The sequence below is a fragment of the Schistocerca cancellata genome, chromosome 2 (assembly GCF_023864275.1).
Source record: "Schistocerca cancellata isolate TAMUIC-IGC-003103 chromosome 2, iqSchCanc2.1, whole genome shotgun sequence".
In the NCBI taxonomy this organism is placed as follows: Eukaryota; Metazoa; Arthropoda; class Insecta; order Orthoptera; family Acrididae; genus Schistocerca; species Schistocerca cancellata.
This window is the reverse complement of record NC_064627.1, coordinates 1,141,615,608-1,141,635,226: the sequence shown is the minus strand read 5'-3', so window position 1 is coordinate 1,141,635,226 and position 19,619 is coordinate 1,141,615,608. Positions and strand designations below refer to the sequence as shown.

Below are 19,619 nucleotides of genomic sequence, written 5' to 3'. Positions count from 1 at the left end.
TTGGTATAATCTCTGTGTAACATAGGCCATGAAGATCAGAGACAATGCTTTGATTGAACAAGCTCCTGTTTTTTGTTTCATCTAGAGGTAGGCCGCCATTGTAGCGCTGGGTAATATTTAGTGTAAGTTTAGTTGTAATTTAGTATAATATACTTATAATTGTTATTAGAAAGTGTGTATTATTGATTTATTTGTCACCTCTTATGATCGCAACCATTAATTACAATTAACAAAATTTTTACAGAACTTCGTAATGCAGGGAGCTCATCTCCCCTAGCAGGATTTAGTCGGCCATTACGCTGACTGTATTGTTTAATTAAAATTTCATGTATAATGTTAAATGTAAATGCGAGAGATTTCTCAGTTTTGATCTTTCATTAATTTCAAAGTAAAAAAGCGTAGTAATAAATTTCATTTTCTAAAATCCACAGCACTGAATGAGTTCAGTATGCTTCATTTTGGCCGCCTAACGGCAGATGAGATTCTCTCCAGTTTTGCCTTGCAAATAACGAACAGGAAATATTTAAAATAATTACATTCCGCGATATCTCAGTTAATCTTTGTGCAGTTTGGTACATAAATAACCAGTAACCCCTGACACCCATATTATTAATTACAGTTTGCGTAGGAATGCGTATATTTTCTTTTCTAAATAGCAGCGCTCACGCAAACTATTTATTAGAAGGCGGTGAGTCGCGCGTTGTGTTTAAAAAATGTTATAGTGTACGTACTTCGGGGCAACCGATGCCCGTACTAGTGTTATTGCGGTATAAGTTAATTAAAAGCCTCATCTAGCCCGCAATATTTAAAGCCATCCCAACCAAAATCATAAAAAATAAAAATATATAATTATCCTGTGATAAGTGGGCCCCACACACATACAAACACATATACACTTATACCATGATAAAGCACCTAAAGCACGAGTAACAACAGGTAAAGAAGCTCCTGGTTTGCTCGTAAAGACTCTGTTCCTGGGAGACGGGGCCTGTTCTCCAGCCTGGTATTCCTGTTATCCAACCAAACGGATGATGATTTGGGCCGCCATGGTGTTTTCAAGGACGTAGTGTACTGAGTTCCTTGTCGTCCATGTTGTATATTAATAACCCCTTGCGGAAAATATTAATCGTAACGTCAGACTTTTCGTAGATGATGTAGTTGTTTGCAACGAAGTACAGTCTAAACGAAACTGCACAAATATTCAGTCAGATCTCGATAAGATTTCGAAGTGCTACACTAAGTGGGGGCACAAAATGGAAAGATCACATAGGCTCAGTCGTGGGCAAAGCACGTAGAAGACTTTGATTTATTTTTAGAATACTAGGGAAATGCAATCAGTCTGCAAAGGAAACTGAATTGGTTACAAATGACTTGTGCGGTCTGTCCTAGAATATTGTTCAGTTGTATGGGATCCTACCAAATAGGACTAGAAGGGCATAATGAACGTATGCAGAGAAAGGCAGCACGAACTGTCACATGTTTGTTTGTCTCTCGGGAGAGTGTCACAGGGTACTCAACTGGCAGATTCCTGAAGATAGACATAACATATCCCGAGAAAACCGACTAGCAAAGTTTCAAGGACTGCCTATAAATGATGTCTCTAGGAATATACTTCAGCCCCCTATGTATCGCTCCTATAGTGATCGTGAGGACAAGATTAATCACAGCATACGCAGAGCCATTTAAATAATCGTTCTTCCCAAGCTCCATACGTGACTCGAAAGGGAAAAAAGCCCGATAAGTGCTACAGTGGGAAGTACCCTCTGCCGTGCACTTCGCAGCGGTTCGCAGAGTATAGATGCGAATGTAAACTGTTTGTGGCACTCAGTTGTGATTTAGTGGTAGCGGCAGCACTAACCCTGTCTCACGGGATAAGCGAACGTGGCCACCCTTATTTAGACTGATTGTATATTAACATTCATGCAGTGAATTATGAGGTTAATTCAAGTTCTAAGGCCTCCGTTTTTTTTTCTGCGGACTGGAAAGAGATAGAAACATGCACATTGTTTTAAAATGAGGCCACGTTCATTGTCAATACGTCCCAGAGATGGCAGATGGAATTTTACCGCCAGCGGCGAGAATGAGAACTGTTTTAAATACTTAAAATGGCGACGTTTTCCTTACTTGAACAGTGTGCAATCATTCGTTTTCTGAGTTTGCGTGGTGTGAAACCAATTGAAATTCATCAACAGTTGAAAGAGACATGTGGTGATGGAGTTATGGATGTGCCAAAAGTGCGTTCGTGGGTGCAACAGTTTAATGAAGGCAGAACATCGTGTGACAACAAACCGAAACAACCTCGGGCTCGCACAAGCCGGTCTGACGACATGATCGAGAAAGTGGAGAGAATTGTTTTGGGGGATCGCCGAATGACTGTTGAACAGATCGCCTCCAGAGTTGGCATTTCTGTGGGTTCTGTGCACACAATCCTGCATGACGACCTGAAAATGCGAAAAGTGCCATCCAGGTGGGTGCCACGAATGCTGACGGACGACCACACGGCTGCCCGTGTGGCATGTTGCCAAGCAATGTTGACGCGCAACGACAGCACGAATGGGACTTCCTTTTCGTCGGTTGTGACAATGGATGAGACATGGATGCCATTTTTCAATCCAGAAACAAAGCGCCAGTCAACTAATGGAAGCACATAGATTCACCGCCACCAAAAAAATTTCGGGTAACCGCCAGTGCTGAAAAAATGATGGTGTCCATGTTCTGGGACAGCGAGGGCGTAATCCTTACCCGTTGCGTTCCAAAGGGCACTACGGTAACAGGTGCATCCTACGAAAATGTTTTGAAGAACAAATTCCTTCCTGCACTGCAACAAAAACGTCCGGGAAGGGCTGCGCGTGTGCTGTTTCACCAAGACAACGCACCCGCATATCGAGCTAACGTTACGCAACAATTTCTTCGTGATAACAACTTTGAAGTGATTCCTCATGCTCCCTACTCACCTGACCTGGCTCCTAGTAACTTTTGGCTTTTTCCAACAATGAAAGACACTCTCCGTGGCCGCACATTCACCATCCATACTGCTATTGCCTCAGCGATTTTCCAGTAGTCAAAACAGACTCCTAAAGAAGCCTTCGCCTCTGCCGTGGAATCATGGCGTCAGCGTTGTGAAAAATGTGTACGTCTGCAGGACGATTACGTCGAGAAGTAACGCCAGTTTCATCGATTTCGGGTGAGTAGCTAATTAGAAAAAAAATCGGAGGCCTTAGAACTTGAAAGCACCTCGTACTCCGCGTCCACTAATAATTGGTTCCGAGAAAGTGTGCGGAACAGTAACAGTACGTCGTGTTATTTGTCTCGCGTCGCGCTCATTGTTGTGGTTCTGGCTGCGGCGCCCTACTCTACGTAACAACTGATGTAAGGACGAGAAGGGACGCCCCAAAGACATATTATCCTCATTACTCGTTTCTGCACTGCTCAAATATTTTTACTACTCAGTACATTTTCTTGTAATGCGCTCCTGCTTAGGCTTCAGCGTCCTTCTTTTGTTCACAGAGACGCTGAGACTGCACTCTCCCGGGGCTGTGCTGGATCGCCAGTGCACTCGCCCGTACGTCCTTCCAGCCACAGAGACTTGCCCAGGAGTCGAACTGCGACCTGGAGATGGCATCTGGGTGCCCGTCCACGGCATCCACCGCGACCCCATGTACTTTCCGGAGCCAGATCGCTTCGATCCGGAACGATTCAGCCCGAAGAACAAGCACCTCATCAAACCATTCACCTACTTCCCATTTGGATCTGGACCTCGCAGCTGCATTGGTGAGTTCTGTGAACAGTGAATCCAGCGAAAGCTCTAGGATTATTCCCAGCTGATTAAGGTATCCGTGAGAATCTACGATACATGTCCTCATCGATTCCAGAAATCGTTCACGTCATGATACAGCCCTTTCTTTTCGTTTAACGAGAACCATTAGTTGATTTGGAAGATAAATTCAAATCTACGACAGTACTTTATTGGCGTGTACGGTCAAATGAGTAACACATTACTCTGCTATTGCCTGTCTCTGCCATAATATTTTTATTTGTATCAATTCTATGACGGTACCATTTTCATGCTGTGATCGGATTCTTTTTAATCTTCAACTATCGCTGGCTGTAGCCCTTGAGCAAGTAACATGATCCCCTCACCTGAGCTTGTGGCAGAAGCCTTTGTATGCTAATTTTTCTCCACTTTTACGCCGTCGCTCGTCTTGACTGTCAGTCTACGTTCATCACTGTTGTGTCACATATTTCTCTCGTCATCGAAAATAATCCAGTTTTCATCAATAAACACTTCCGGGCTAAGTTGCCGTGGTCGATCTGTAGAACTACTTCTCCCTGACGTTTCGTTCTCAACTACGGAGAACATCTTCCGAGGTGAGTCGACGACTGGCTGCTGGGAGCTGGGGCCGCCGCTTATATGGATATCGCAGGGGGCGCCACCGCACGCCACGTGGCGTCGATGTGCAGCTATCTCTGGCTATCGTCTGTTCTCTCGATTGCAGCCAATCGATTGTCACGTGATTGATGCAACGTCGACCGCCATATCTTATCCAATTTTAATCCTTCTTCTTTACGATTAAAATTGTATTGATGTTTGTGGTTTTCAATTGCCTCTCTATACATACGTGTATAATAATGCGACGTCCTCGCTAGCACGCTTGTTTCACCAAATTTTATTTCGTGGTCTCCATCCTTAAAAACATGTTCCGCTACTGCCGATTTGTCGATATGTCCCAAGCGACAGTTTCTTTTGTGTTCCGTCAACCGTGTATTGATGCTTCTTTTTGTAGTTCCTATGTAAACCCTGCCACAACTGCACGGAATTTTATGTACCCCTGGGGTGGCTAGGGGGTGACGAGCATCTTTTGTTGATCTTAGGCATTCACTAATTTTCTTAGTAGGTCTGAAAATGGTCTCTACCTGAAACTTGGCTAGTACTTTCCCAATGCGATCCGTGATATTATGGCTGAACGGAAGAAATACTTTTCCAACTGAAGGTTGTTGCTCTCTCCTATTTTTAGGCATTTTTCTATTTGGGTGAAGTGCTCGGTTAATCTCGTTTTTCGTATAACCATTTTTCGCAAAGGCCTTTCGTAAATGATTTAGTTCTTCTTGTAAGTAGCCTGGTTCACAATCGAGAGAACAGACGATAGCCAGAGACAGCTGCACATCGACGCCACGTGACGTGCGGTGGCGCCCCCTACGATATCCATATAAGCGGCGGCCCCAGCTCCTAGCAGCCAGTCGTCGACTCACCTCGGAAGATGTTCTCCGTAGTTGAGGACGAAACGTCAGGGAGAAGAAGTTCTACAGATCGACCACGGCAACTTAGCCCGGAAGTGTTTATTGATGAAGACGCCAGCTGTGAAAGCCTGCATGGAATGATAATCCAGTTTTGTTCCTCTGATTTTGTAAAATTATGTTCTTAGTGTACAGGATATTTCTAATTATGGAGCTATCACTATAACGACAGTCGCTTTGTGATTTTATGTATTTTATTTGTGGACTGATTTCTCTATCTGGGGTAGTTAGAGTTATCAGGGCCCCGCCCTTACCTATCCAGGCATCTACACAGTTTACATTATGTACATCATGAAACATGTGTGAAAAGATATCTTACATGTATTATGGGATACAGCAATTAGAAATAATTGTGACATAAATAGTAGAAACATTAGTAGCTATGGTAGAAGAAAACATAATTTATATTAGTTCATGAACAATAGAACAAAACTGATAAATACGGATGCGTACATTTAAACTAAGAATCCTGACAAAAATGGTTGTGAGAAAAGAGAGAGGAGAGGAGAAGCAAAATGCACATAAAGAAGTGGCGAAAGAATGTGACGTAAATTATTGAGAAAAGAAAGGTAGAAATGCGTAAATGGGAGAAGTTTGGAATATTTGCTGTAGGCATACTGTTTGCCCACATACACTTACTGACAAAAAAAGTAAGGTACCTAGAATGCCAGGAGGGAACGGAATGAAACTTAACGAGTTGAGAGAGTATATGATTTATTTCAGTGGTTAAAAAATCGAATCACATTTGCAAATAACTTGGTAGTGTACATCCACTAATTAACATGACCAGTGGCTGCTGCAGTGCAAGAGCAGAGGAGTATGTAAACACCTTAACTTTCGACACCTTGCGGATTTATTGCTTATTTTTCTTTGAATGCTGTTAAACGTAACATAGATGTAACAGTCTGAAAGATATGGCACTTATTGTTAAATCTATCGCGCTGCTGCTCCTCTACACTCCGTAAAACTTGGGTGGCGGGCACACCTTCGCTTGTGCACGTTTTAAGGAGCCTCTGCATATGCGCAACTGGCGTGACGTAGTTGCCCGGGGCCACTCTTTAAGTTTACGTCACTGCCACCAGGTGGTAGCACACTGCAGTAAACTTTTATCTACGTTTGCCAAAAATCCCGCTAGGACACTTCACAGATATGCGAATTCACTCACTATATAGTAAAATTAGGTCGGACATCAGTACATGTATAGTTTTACTGACAGAAAAACCTAATTTGTTGGATTCGGAATGAGACATAGTACATTAAATTCTGGATTTTATCATGGAGTTAACCATTTGAGACGCTGAGTATCACAAAGCACATCATCGTCGATTGGGAGGCTGTAGCATATATTCATGCTTCTGACATCTGTCGATCTAATGGCGGGTTAGGTTTATCTGTACTGTAGGGCCACGTTGTACGTATATCTGAGCATTCACGAGTATCTGTCTGACTGGTTTCTCTGATAATCACAAAAGAAAGGGGTGTCGAAGACGGTGTCGACTTTTGGTCTTTATGGCTCTCAGCACCTCATTCGTATTGCAGTCAAGTGATTTTGTTGGTAGATAGTACTATTTGCAGTTAATCATGTACGCAAACGGCAGTTTGTGTTTGAAATAGTTTGTCGACTGTGCAGGAATAGGCTTTTATGTGGAGTGCAACATGGAGTCTGTTGATCCTGTATTAAGCGTTAATAGAAAAGAAAATTACCCAGAAAAGTTAACTGCAAACAAAGTATGGCAATCAAGATCAGATACGTTGTCTGACAAAGCGACGAAATCAAATAACTGTGACTACAAGCGAACATTTAACAAAGAAGAGTATAATAAGCCTAAATTTTTATGTGAGTGCAATATAAGAATGTCTGATTTTCAGCGCAGAAGTTAATTCGTTAACTATACATGAATTAGGGATCTTGTACACTTGTACAAAAAAAAAAAAAAAATTAGAAAAGCGCGAAAACTCCAACTTACACAAAAATGCGAAACGGAGAGTAGCGAAAGCTTTAACTTTATTTCTTTCTTCCCATAAACTGTACTTAATTGTGTACAAAGCAACAAAATTTCACAAAACAGTTCTTCCTTTTTCCAGACAAGTTATGCAAATTATTATTGACAGTGGCTGAAGTAGTACAAATATGTTAATAAGCCTGTCATGCAGCAGATGCTATTAATTTCGCACTCTCATATTTATCTGAATTTAAGAATTTGTAAACGCCCACAATGTATAGTCACGAGCCGTCCTGAGTACGACTTTGGACTCCGAGTAGCTTTAATGCACTGATACGGCTGGGTAGGGTTTCGTAAAGCCTTCGTATCATCTTTTGAGACTAACTGGGTCACAAATGTTGAAGGCCTTGATAACCAGGGTTCGGCATGACTGTAAGCGTCAGAGTTCCCTCAATCGCTAGCAGCCGAGAGCCGAAGCCACACACGATGACTGCACAAAGCATGACGTCCGAAGTAACACTACTGTGGCTCTCCAACCAGTGGGAGAATGGGACGTCTCTACAGGTCACCACACACGGCGGCGTTGGTCGGCTGGGGTAGTGCAGAACCGCGATTCATTGCATCATCATCGGTCCTTGCTTCCTTGTCACAGCACCGTTCCAAATACGGCCGTTTGTGTTTTGGTGTCAACAAAAGCCTTTGCGTGAGACTGTAATTCTCTAGTCCTGTTGGTGCTAGTTTCCGACCAGTGATTTGGGATGACATAGCATGCTCCAGTGAGTCCATTATTTGTTCTAGAGCGGCAGGTGCAAATGTGAGGGGTTACGATGTGCTTGGCGGACGATACGGTAATCCTTCCTTGTCATGGTCAACCGTGGTCGGGTGGAACCTTGACGGCGAGTTTGCCCGGCCTCACGTGCCCACGCAGTCTACTGTCGGACAAGTGTCACACTTCGATGTTCCAAAAATCTGGATATCACACGGTTCGACCAGCCGGGCAAACAGAGACCCATATACTATCAAGTACTGTGCGTGGGTTGTTCGTAACGCCGAAGGTGAACGTGTATTCCTTACAGAATCTGTTCCACATACACGTCTCGTACTATCGTCACACTTGTGAAAGTTTGCCAATCTATCCAACTGCATAATTGAGGGGTTAAAACACACCTGCTCGTTCTTCTATGAGGAAGCCGTTTTGCTTGAAAGTCAGAAGTTGGCAGCAGTGTAAGTTTAGATGCACTCAACTTTTTGGCGCTGGAGCTGTGGCCTGATTACCAGGGCAGTACAGCTCTGTATAAATGGAAGTACGGCCATCCTATTCTGCTGCATTTGTCGCCATCCGCAGTTCAGGATGGACAGAAACCACATCACGACATTAGCAGCCATTGTGGGCCCAAGCGTTATTTGTGAAGCATGGGAAGTGTTGTGTAGTTTCGAAGTTTTAAATAGAATAATGCCTCAGTGCTGTGCTTTCCGCTGTTCGTTTCGAGGCAAAAAGGGAGGAAAACTGTACAGAATTCCTTCTAAAGGGAGAGATGCAACAAGGAGGAATATATGGCTGATGAAGAACAGCAGAGCCAACTGGCAGCCCACAAGAGTCTCTTGCTTGTGTGTGGAAAGTACAGTTTTTATTTATTGGTGCAAATCACCCTCAGGTTTAAGATTTGCTGTGTAACAAACTTGCTGTATTTCGACTCACTTCGTGATCAGATTTGGTACGTCATTACACGTGGTTATCCTCAAGCTGGTGAAGTTTGTTTTTAAAAGGTGTATGCGTTTGCAAGCCTATTTTTTTGGACAATCCACAATGAAAGCTACGAATTTATAATAAATCTGTAATAAAAAAAAGCCCTCCGCCACACACCGTTGGGTGGCTTGCGGAGTATAAATGTAGAACTCGTCCCCTTGCAAACTCTGTCACATGCTGATAACATATTTTGAGACGAGCATGCGGCGTCTCTGTGTCCTACACAGCGGTCACTCAAAGTCCGACTCTGCTCACGCCCCTTACGTACTCTACCTAGCATGGTAACAATACTTAAAACGAACAACAGTAATGCGCTCTGGTTGCCGTTCTACCTGCCACAGAGAATTGCAACAATTATTATTTAGATAGCTACCGATAGTGAACAAAGTTACAATGCCATCGGACCATGTCCTGTGGCTGCTTCACTTTTTTTTGTCAGAAAGTGTTTGTTAATTTTTAGGAAAAATGTTGTGAGCGTGAGAAAAGGAAGAGCTTCAGCTTTTTCTGAAATGCAGTAGGGCATTTAAAGGAACTGAGAGTGCAGGGTAGTCTGTTCCAGATTCGAAGAGCACGAATGGAGAAGGATTTTTCGAATTGTTTTGTTCGAGGGATGTCTTAACACTTTTGCTCCTCTCACTGTAGCTGAAATGTTCACCTAGCGGTCACAAATGTAGTCAAGGTCATTGGAATTTAATTAGTTGCAGGCAAAGGAGTTATGTACGGCGAATGAAAAAGGCAAGGTTGAGAGTTGTGAAAGTGTGCCTATTACCAACCCTATGTCTCCACTCCGGTACTTTGGCATTGTTTGTAGAACTTTTCACTGAATGTTAGTAGACAATGTAATTTCCTTGGTTACAGGTAGTCTTTCATAAGAAATATTTGCAATTATAGTCACTGTGTATTACAGACCAAATTCAGACTCACAGTACTTCAGTCCGCAATTGCACTCATCACTGTCTTTAAAATACTACAGTTACATTTAGTTTGAAATATTTTTCATCGAATTTACCGAATCTTAAAAACTGTGTCAGACAAACACCATTTTTCAATATGCGCGTGCGATTACTGATATTAAACACTTGATCTAATGATCTTTCGACACATCCTCTTTCAAAAATTACATTGATTCCTCCGTATTCTTTGATTATTTCACTTGTTTTTACCGCCCTTCCACTTACCTCATTTCCGCAGTATAGGGAAAATATAGATTGCTACCTACGTACGGTAAAGATGACACAGTTAAGTTGCAGACAGGCACAACGAAAAGCCTCTCACAAATTAGTATTCGGCCAAAGCCTTCTTCAGAAAAGGAAAACATACATGTATTCACTCACATGAGCGAGCGCCTAACGCACACATGACCGCCATCTCCGGCAGCTCCCATTGTTTCGATATTTATCTCACTTTTAATTTTAATAATAATCGATATAGCTTTTTTTCTATGTCCTACAGCGCCACTCTTCCGCCCTCTACCCTCGGTTCGTATCCCCTGCCTCACCAGCGTTGCCAACCCCAGAAGATAAAATTATGGCATTTTGTATTTAAATTATCGTTTTTTATCTAAAATTTTCGTATACTGATAATCTTAAAAAAACAAAAACAATAATGCTGATAATATGTGTGACGTACACAATATTTGTTTTCAATCGCGAATGGCAGTCTTATCATCTTTTAAAATTTTTATCCATAAAACCTCCTAATTATGAACCAAAACGTCTCTAATAGCGATGCTAAGTACTAAAAATACGTTCAGAACCAGATAAACTCGGAAGGGTCCAAAGCATCACAGATTTTATGCAAGGAAAATTCGCTAACCCCGATCGAAAAGTAGTACTGTGTACGTAATATAATTAAAAATAATAATATAATTAAACTCACCCTAATAAGCATCGTTGTCGAACTCCACATCGACGAAATCGGCGTCACTATACCGATGAGATTCCTTATTCTTAGCATAAATGTTCGACGCGTTCATTGATGCAATCATTGCTCTGGTTGGTTCGAACTGTACACAATTCATCACACGCTGGCAAGTGAGCATTACTGCGCTGACTGTACCCGAGTGTAACTTATTTCTCAATGGTGTCTTCACTAGATTCATTTTTGAAAAGACCCGCTCACAATCAGCACTAGAATGTGGTAAAACTAATATATCTAGCACAAAGATTCCTATTTGGAGGAACTCTTGGTTACCATGAAGGTCCCTAGCGTTCTTTATGAACACCCAAAATTCGTCCACCTCTTTAGACCGTAGATTTTCGGTAAATTCTGCATGTGGCAACGCTCTCCACTGATCATCTATCATTTGCATAAGCCTTTTGTCTTTTGGAGAAATCCTCTGAACCGACTTTATAAGTGGAACAAGCGTTGACGGCCTTGCAGCACTGTTTGACAATGCTATTTCTGGTGTTAACCAACTCAACATTTTTAGAACACAATTGTTGAAATCATACCGTTTTTTCATCTCACAACAAGGTACTATAAGAAACTGTTGCACTCTGTAGTAGAAATCAGTCACTTTAGATGTTTTCAGATTGGCTCATGAAATCCATCACACCTACACCTAAATACATTTGCGTATAAGGCACAAGTTGGGCTGGGTTTGCTGGATCTATGTCTGTCAAATCAGTTTTATTGATATAATCAGGAGACATATAGCAGAGAAGGATTTCTTTGTACGTTTTGCACATTCTATCATGCAAAGAGCAAATTACTAATTTCTCGCTTTGAAAATATTGATTCAGAGACACAAATTTCGGTAGAATCCACTCGAGAAATATAAAAAATACACGTACAAAGTTGTCCCTGAATACCTTTGCTAACTGTTCAGCTGCATACAGTCTTTCTTCTTCCCACTTGCAAGTGAAAAATAATTGCAATGCATTCCATTGTTCTAGAATACGTGAAACAACAGTTAACAAAGATAACCATCTTGTTTGAGACGGACGCAGTATCTTGTGAGGTTCGACATTACAAAACTGTTGGAATTCCACAAACTGGGCTATTCTTTTTGGATTATGCTCCCTTGCTGTGTCTTGGTAATTGTTTGCAAGCCTCACTTGCACATAGGTGCATTGAATGACATATGCATTTCTGTATAAAAATATCAGGAAAATCTCTCATTATTAGACTAGCAACAGAATTATCTTTCCCCATCATTGTGTTGCACCCATCCGAAACAAATCCTACTAAATTTTCAGGAGGAATATTATGTACTGACAAGGCTTCACGCACGAGATCGTACAAACGATTAGCAGTGGCACCTGCATGAGCGGACTCTGCGTTTTTCTCGTCAGACAGCTGTAACAACTGCCAAAATTTAGTATGTATTTTGGAGCTATCTTCATCAAAATACCGCACACAAATACACAAATTTTTCGTAGCGGAAATGTCGGTAGATTCATCAATTATGAAACTGAACTTTTGTCTCCGTAATACTTCATTCAGTTCATCCAAATGACTATTACCTATGACATTCTTTATCACCCCTGTGGCTTTTGTTCTACCCAACTGCAAGTTCTCAACTACGAGGTGCATTCAAGTTCTAAGGCCTCCGATTTTTTTTCTAATTAACTGCTCACCCGAAATCGATGAAACTGGCGTTACTTCTCGACGTAATCGCCCTGCAGACGTACACATTTTTCACAACGCTGACGCCATGATTCCATGGCAGCGGCAAAGGCTTCTTTAGGAGTCTGTTTTCACCACTGGAAAACCGCTGAGGCAATAGCAGCACGGCTGGTGAATGTGCGGCCAGGGAGAGTGTCTCTCATTGTTGGAAAAAGCCAAAAGTCACTAGGAGCCAGGTCAGGTGAGTAGGGAGCATGAGGAATCACTTCAAAGTTGTTATCACGAAGAAACTGTTGCGTAACGTTAGCTCGATGTGCAGGTGCGTTGTCTTGGTGAAACAGCACACGCGCAGCCCTTCCCGGACGTTGTTGTTGCAACTTTTCAATTGGCTGAGGACAGCCATAGCTGAAGACAGGAGAACCACCACGAACGGAACTGGAGGTGGGAGCAAACTGCAGAAACAACGGATGTGCTACTGGGATTCCCACATTCCGTTAGTATGGGTAATATACCCATCCTGATAATTTCCATGCACACAAAGGATAATAAGCACAGTGGCTATAGCCTTACAAATAATGCCAAATAATTCGAATAAATAACAAAATATAACAGAAAAAATTTTGTCTTTCAAGGTTACTATAAATTCACCATGCTTCCCAGCCTTTCCCGTTCACCATTACACTATCAGTGATATGTCAAACAGATTGCTTGCAATTATACCTACATCAAATATGTATATATGTCTTATAACTGTCATTCTACGCCTTTTTTTATTCACAATGTTGTAGGCTTACTTGCGTTTCTTAATATGATTACTGTACATGAACAGAGAAGCGTTTGTTATAAAAAAAAGTGCAATTTAACTGAATGATTTTCACATATTTATTATTTTGAATGTGAATAGTATGCGTTGTTTTATTGTTTGGTTAGTGTTTATAAAGCAGATGTTACGCCATTTCGGGATAGGACAGTCAGCTAGAAACGAAGCTTTATTTTCGGATATCTTAAGCTTCATGCTATTGTTTGTCAAAAAGATTTCGACACTCTTGAAAGTGTTTCACGAAGTGGTATGTTGTGTTTCAGTACCTGTGCCGAGCCCGAATCTCGTCCGACACAGAGCGGAATGAAACATCACTGTTTCGATACAATTAGTCCGTTCCAAGCACAGGTGGACGGAAGCAGCCTTATTTTGAAACAACGATACAGTTTTCTGTGTCTGGCTCGAGATCGAATCTGGTCCGGTTATCCGAGAAAGGGGCGGAATGAAACACCACTCTTTCGAAACAGTGAACCACAGCCGTTCCGAAACACTGAAACAGTCCACGTATCGATACACCGTATCGAAACGTAGAAACAGTGGCCAAGTCTAGTACCCTTACAGTAGGCACAGCTTGGATACCAGGCAAGTGAGACCTTGTGTTGCAGTTATGATGACAGGTCCTTGATCTCTGATGCGAAGGAGAGAGGTGCATACGTGCTGAGGAGCTGATGGAGCGGACATAGCGCGAGGTAACCACGTTACTTGTCCGACTACAACCACCTTGTAAACCTGTGTAGTGGCACTCGACTCGGAGCTTGAGCTGTAAGAAATGACCATGTCTCGTGCTTGGTTTACAACTACAGCAGATGTGACGATGCAAACACTTCCTGATGACCAGACTGTTCGCTAGTTAACTTGCGTTAAATACCGAAATTCCCCAGTGCCTCATGCCGTTCTGCTTCGTTTTGTGCTGAGCACTCTTCGTGCAAGCATCTGCACTGGGCGCTATTTCGGCCGTCTGCCTGTCCAGCGCTTCATGTGTAGATGTGAAGTGCCGGTGACTGTGATGGATACAGCTGGAGTACGGTAAGGTGTTTCTATCGTAGGTGGTGAAAGGAGAAGTCCTAGTGTCGGTACTTAACCTCTTCGTCTGAAGTAGTACATAAGGGCTGTCGAATTTAACGTCTCCGGATCACCGTCAACAGTATGACAAGCTGTCACTCCATGGGTGACTGTAGAGATACACTGCGTGTTGTATGACAATAACGTACCTTGAAACATATTCTTACATTTGGAAATATCTTTAATTTTTCAGAGTAATATTTGTAATTTCAGAAAAGGACTACAGCACATTAAAAGAGAAAGCCACCATATACGAGGTGCATTCAAGTTCTAAGGCCTCCGATTTTTTTTCCAATTAACTACTCACCCGAAATCGATGAAACTGGCGTTACTTCTCGACGTAATCGCCCTGCAGACGTACACATTTTTCACAACGATGACGCCATGATTCCATGGCAGCGGCGAAGGCTTCTTTAGGAGTCTGTTTTGACCACTGGAAAATCACTGAGGCAATAGCAGCACGGCTGGTGAATGTACGGCCAAGGAGAGTGTCTTTCATTGTTGGAAAAAGCCAAAAGTCACTAGGAGCCAGGTCAGGTGAGTAGGGAGCATGAGGAGTCACTTCAAAGTTTTTATCACGAAGAAACTGTTGCGTAACGTTAGCTCGATGTGCGGGTGCGTTGTCTTGGCGAAACAGCACACGCGCAGCCCTTCCCGGACGTTTTTGTTGCAGTGTGGGAAGGAATTTGTTCTTCAAAACATTTTCGTAGGATGCACCTGTTACCGTAGTGCCCTTTGGAACGCAATGGGTAAGGATTACGCCTTCGCTGTCCCAGAACATGGACACCATCATTTTTTCAGCACTGGCGGTTACCCGAAATTTTTTTGGTGGTGGTGAATCTGTGTGCTTCCATTGATCTGACTGGAGCTTTGTTTCTGGATTGAAAAATGGCATCCACGTCTCATCCATTGTCACAACCGACGAAAAGAAAGTCCCATTCATGCTGTCGTTGCGCGTCAACATTGCTTGGCAACATGCCACACGGGCAGCCGTGTGGTCGTCCGTCAGCATTCGTGGCACCCACCTGGATGACACTTTCCGTATTTTCAGGTCGTCATGCAGGATTGTGTGCACAGAATCCACAGAAATTCCAACTCTGGAGGCGATCTGTTCAACAGTCATTCGGCGATCCCCCAAAACAATTCTCTCCACTTTCTCGATCATGTCGTCAGACTGGCTTGTGCGAGCCCGAGGTTGTTTCGGTTTGTTGCCACACGATGTTCTGCCTTCATTAAACTGTCGCACCCACGAACGCACTTTTGACACATCCATAACTCCATCACCACATGTCTCCTTCAACTGTCGATGAATTTCAATGGGTTTCACACCACGCAAATTCAGAAAACGAATGATTGCACGCTGTTCAAGTAAGGAAAACGTCGCCATTTTAAGTATTTAAAATAGTTCTCATTCTCGCTGCTGGCGATAAAATTCCATCTGCCGTACGGTGCTGCCATCTCTGGGACGTATTGACAATGAACGCGACCTCATTTTAAAACAATGTGCATGTTTCTATCTCTTTCCAGTCCGGATAAAAAAAAATCGGAGGCCTTAGAACTTGAATGCACCTCGTAAAAATGGAATAAGAAAATATATTAAACTTCTCTTACAGAACTGACTAGTGGCGACAGCCTGAAAAGTGTCCCAAGGTACAACATTCTCCCAAACATGGAACATAAAATAAACGCAGACCACTGTACTGTACTTTGACACACACTGCACGATGTAGGAGAAATGTCACGTAATTTGTGAAGTGATTCCACATGTCAAAATTAACCGATATAGTCCTGCGAACATGTGTCTGATTGTCGATTGCTACGGAACTGGAGCAGGTTTAAGACTACACACATCCACGAATGAATAAGGAGACAAATGTGAATATTATGTACAGAAATGCCGTGTAGGGGCTGTGGTGGACAGAATAATACTGTGACAAATGTCTGATCCATCCTACAAGATATGTTGGAGTTCTCCAACAGGTGCCAGCACTGTGACGTCACACCGAGGCAGCAGCTGAAAGTACATCCAGTATGTGCTTCTGGGTTGGATCAGTGATCAGTCGTGAGGTTGTGTCTGTGTCGTGCTTGAGTGTTGTTTAATAGAGCAATTCTGTTGTGTTTGTGAATACCAACAGGCCACATACAAGCATCCATGCAGAATACACTGACATGTTGTTTGTGTACAGGTACAGTAACGGCAGTGCCCGTGTGTCTATGACAGAATACCGTAGATTTTAGCCTGACTGATGAATCCTCCTGCACCAGATTATTTCCCAGGGTTTTTCAAACATTACATGAAACCAGAACACACATACATGTAACATCTGAATGTGTGGCTGTCCAGTCAGCTGAGGAAAGAGAAGACATTATTGTAATGGTACATCAGAGTCTTACCACCAGTACACAGCCCTTTAGCTGTCAGCTCGATATTCCACAAACTCAACTGTGGCACATGTTACATTCAGATGGCTTCAAGCATTCCGCGTGCAGGCTACGCAACATCTGTATCGAAGTAATTCAGTAAACAGACAACAGTTTTGTGAATGGTTGGCTGTACACAGAGATGTTGTGCAGTACACTTTATTTACAAATGAGGCAATGGTATCTTGAACACCCTGAAGAACCCACATGACACTGGAGAAGCAAGATTCCGAGTTAGGTCCCCAGTGAACATCTCGTGTGGTATGACTGATGATATGATAATAGGACCTGTGTTCCTTCCAAATAGAATGACAGCTACAGCTTATCCAAATTTCTTGATAGAAGGTGAGAGAACACCTATCTGCGCCTTTGGAAGACGTCTCACTGGAACAATGACAGCAAATGTACCTGTAACATGATGGATCACCGATTCATTGTACCAGACAAGTATCCCAGTATCTCAGTAACACATTTCCTTAACGGCGGATTGGCCGTAGCAGACCCATTGACTGCCGGCCGCTGTGGCCGAGCGGTTCTACGTGTTTCAGTCCGGAACCGCGCTGCTGCTACGGTCGCGGGTTCGAATCCTGCCTTGGGCATGGATGTGTGTGATGTCCAGAGGTTAGTTAGGTTTAAGTAGTTCTCAGTCTAGGGGACTAATGACCTCAGATGTTAAGTCCCATAGTGCTTAGAGCCATCTGAACCATCAGACCCATTGACTGGCCTGCCAGATCACCTGAACCAACTTCATTAGACTTCTGTTTATAGAGCTGCTTAAAGGCGGATGTGTTCGTTACGAAGGTGAAAGCTTGTCGCTCGCATCACTGTTACTGTAGCTCGCATTAAAGCCCGCCGAGGTCATGTTCGAAGTGCAACACAATATACCCTTCAACACGCTGACAAATGCACTGAAAAGTTGAGACTTTTTGAACCTTTCTTGTGGGATGGATCAGTCATCTGGGCCACTACTGCTCTGTCCACCAAAGCGCCTACACAGCATTTTGGTAAGTACTATTCACACTTGTCTTCATATTCATCTATAGATGTCTGTAGATTTCAACTCGCTCCAGTTACATAACGATCGGAAATCTGACGCACGTTCGCAGAACATTTTCAGCTTATTTTTGTGGTGTGCGTACTGTAAGAAAAAAATGGCTCTGAGCACTATGGGACTTAACATCTGAGGTCATCAGTCCCCTAGAACTTAGAACTACTTAAACCTAACTAACCTAAGGACATTACACACATCCATGCCCGAAGCAGGATTCGAACCTGCGACCGTAGCGGTTGCGCGGTTCCTGACTGAAGCGACTAGAACCACTCAGCCACACTTGCCGGCCGTACTGTAAGATCTTCGGTACACACACCATCAGATTATTTGACTTGTCGCTCTAACGAAGTAGGCGAGTGTCGGCAATATGTCTCGTGGTCTTATCGTGGCGTGTACACCTTCTGCCGTTAGGTCAGACAATAGAAATGCCACTTGCACACTTAGAGTAGCAGATTGATGGTGACCAACTCTAAACAGAACTTGATTAATTTTCACACACATTTATTAAAATAGTAACAAGGATAAACCTTATGTAACTTGATTCTGGATGCTATTTATAATTGGCAATCTGAAGTTCCTTTGGTCTTGGTACGTTAAACTTATTCTCACATATCTCTGATACTTGACAAAGTGTCTATACATTTATCTTCATGGCTATGTACAGGAATATGGTAATCTTATTAGGCGCAGACTGTAACTTGACTACAGACTGGAACAGAGAAATGCAGACTGGTACAGACTAATGGAGGCTGGCTAATTGGAGGTCTGTACACTCGTTATAATACCTCGCGCGTTTATGTATCACTGCACAAGTGTGATCCTCGAGGAGAAAAGGTTCTACGTTAGCAGCAATCTCATTGGCTGCGTTAAATATTAATACACGGATCGGCGGAAGCAGAATTTGGTCCATCTCTAAGGCAGCGCCATCTCGTAGTGTGGAGACGGACGAGCGCTGAGCCTGCGCTGTTGTGCTTAGCTGGGCGCGCTCTAGTGGGAAATTTGTGTACGCGCTGACTACACGGAACTATGTACACAACAATTTTCACATGTAGAATCACTTCACAAATTAGATGACATTCCTCCTGAACCACCCCTAATGTTTTGTCTTCTTTGAAAAAGTGAAACATCAGAAATAATATACGAATTTGTCTTTCTGCAGCTCAAAGGTTCGCCTTACTGGAGACGAAGGTGCTGCTGGTTCATCTATTGTCTCGGTTCCACCTGCAGCTGGACCCAAGGACCGTCATACCACTAGAGCTGGACACCAAGAACTTTGGGCTGAACATCAAGGGTGGGACGTGGCTGTGTCTGCGGAGGAGAAAATGACTGCTGTTCCGGAAGGCTCTTAGATAAACATCTGCGAAACAAATAACACAGATACTTACGTGTAGGCAAGGAGTGCATTTACGGCAGTGCGCCTGACAAACGGTCGTTGTTTTCTATGCCATTCACTCATCCATCCATTATGTTTCGTAGGTCCCATCAAGACAGACTGCGCATAGCGTATACGTTGTTGACAAGGCGGGAACAACTACTAGAGACTTTACCCGTATAGTGTATGAACAGTAACCTATCACTGCACATGGTGTAACAAAAAGGTATGGCCGCTCTTGCAGGAAACATTCCTCATATGTAGAGGACGAAAGTATGTTATATGCACAGTGAAACTTCTTTATTTAAATGATTGTGTCTGTACTAAAATTGCTGAAT

General features: G+C 42.9%; 1 protein-coding gene across 1 annotated transcript in view; it reads left to right on the top strand.

The window, feature by feature from the left end:
* LOC126161280 (cytochrome P450 9e2-like) overlaps window positions 1–19,235 on the top strand; it is a 75,145-nt gene extending 55,910 nt beyond the window's left edge. Inside the window, exons 6-7 of the mRNA XM_049917019.1 lie at window positions 3,508–3,771; window positions 19,069–19,235. Coding sequence (XP_049772976.1) covers window positions 3,508–3,771; window positions 19,069–19,235 — 431 coding nt within the window. The remainder of the gene's footprint in view (window positions 1–3,507; window positions 3,772–19,068) is intronic.
* Window positions 19,236–19,619: the final 384 nt, after the last annotated feature.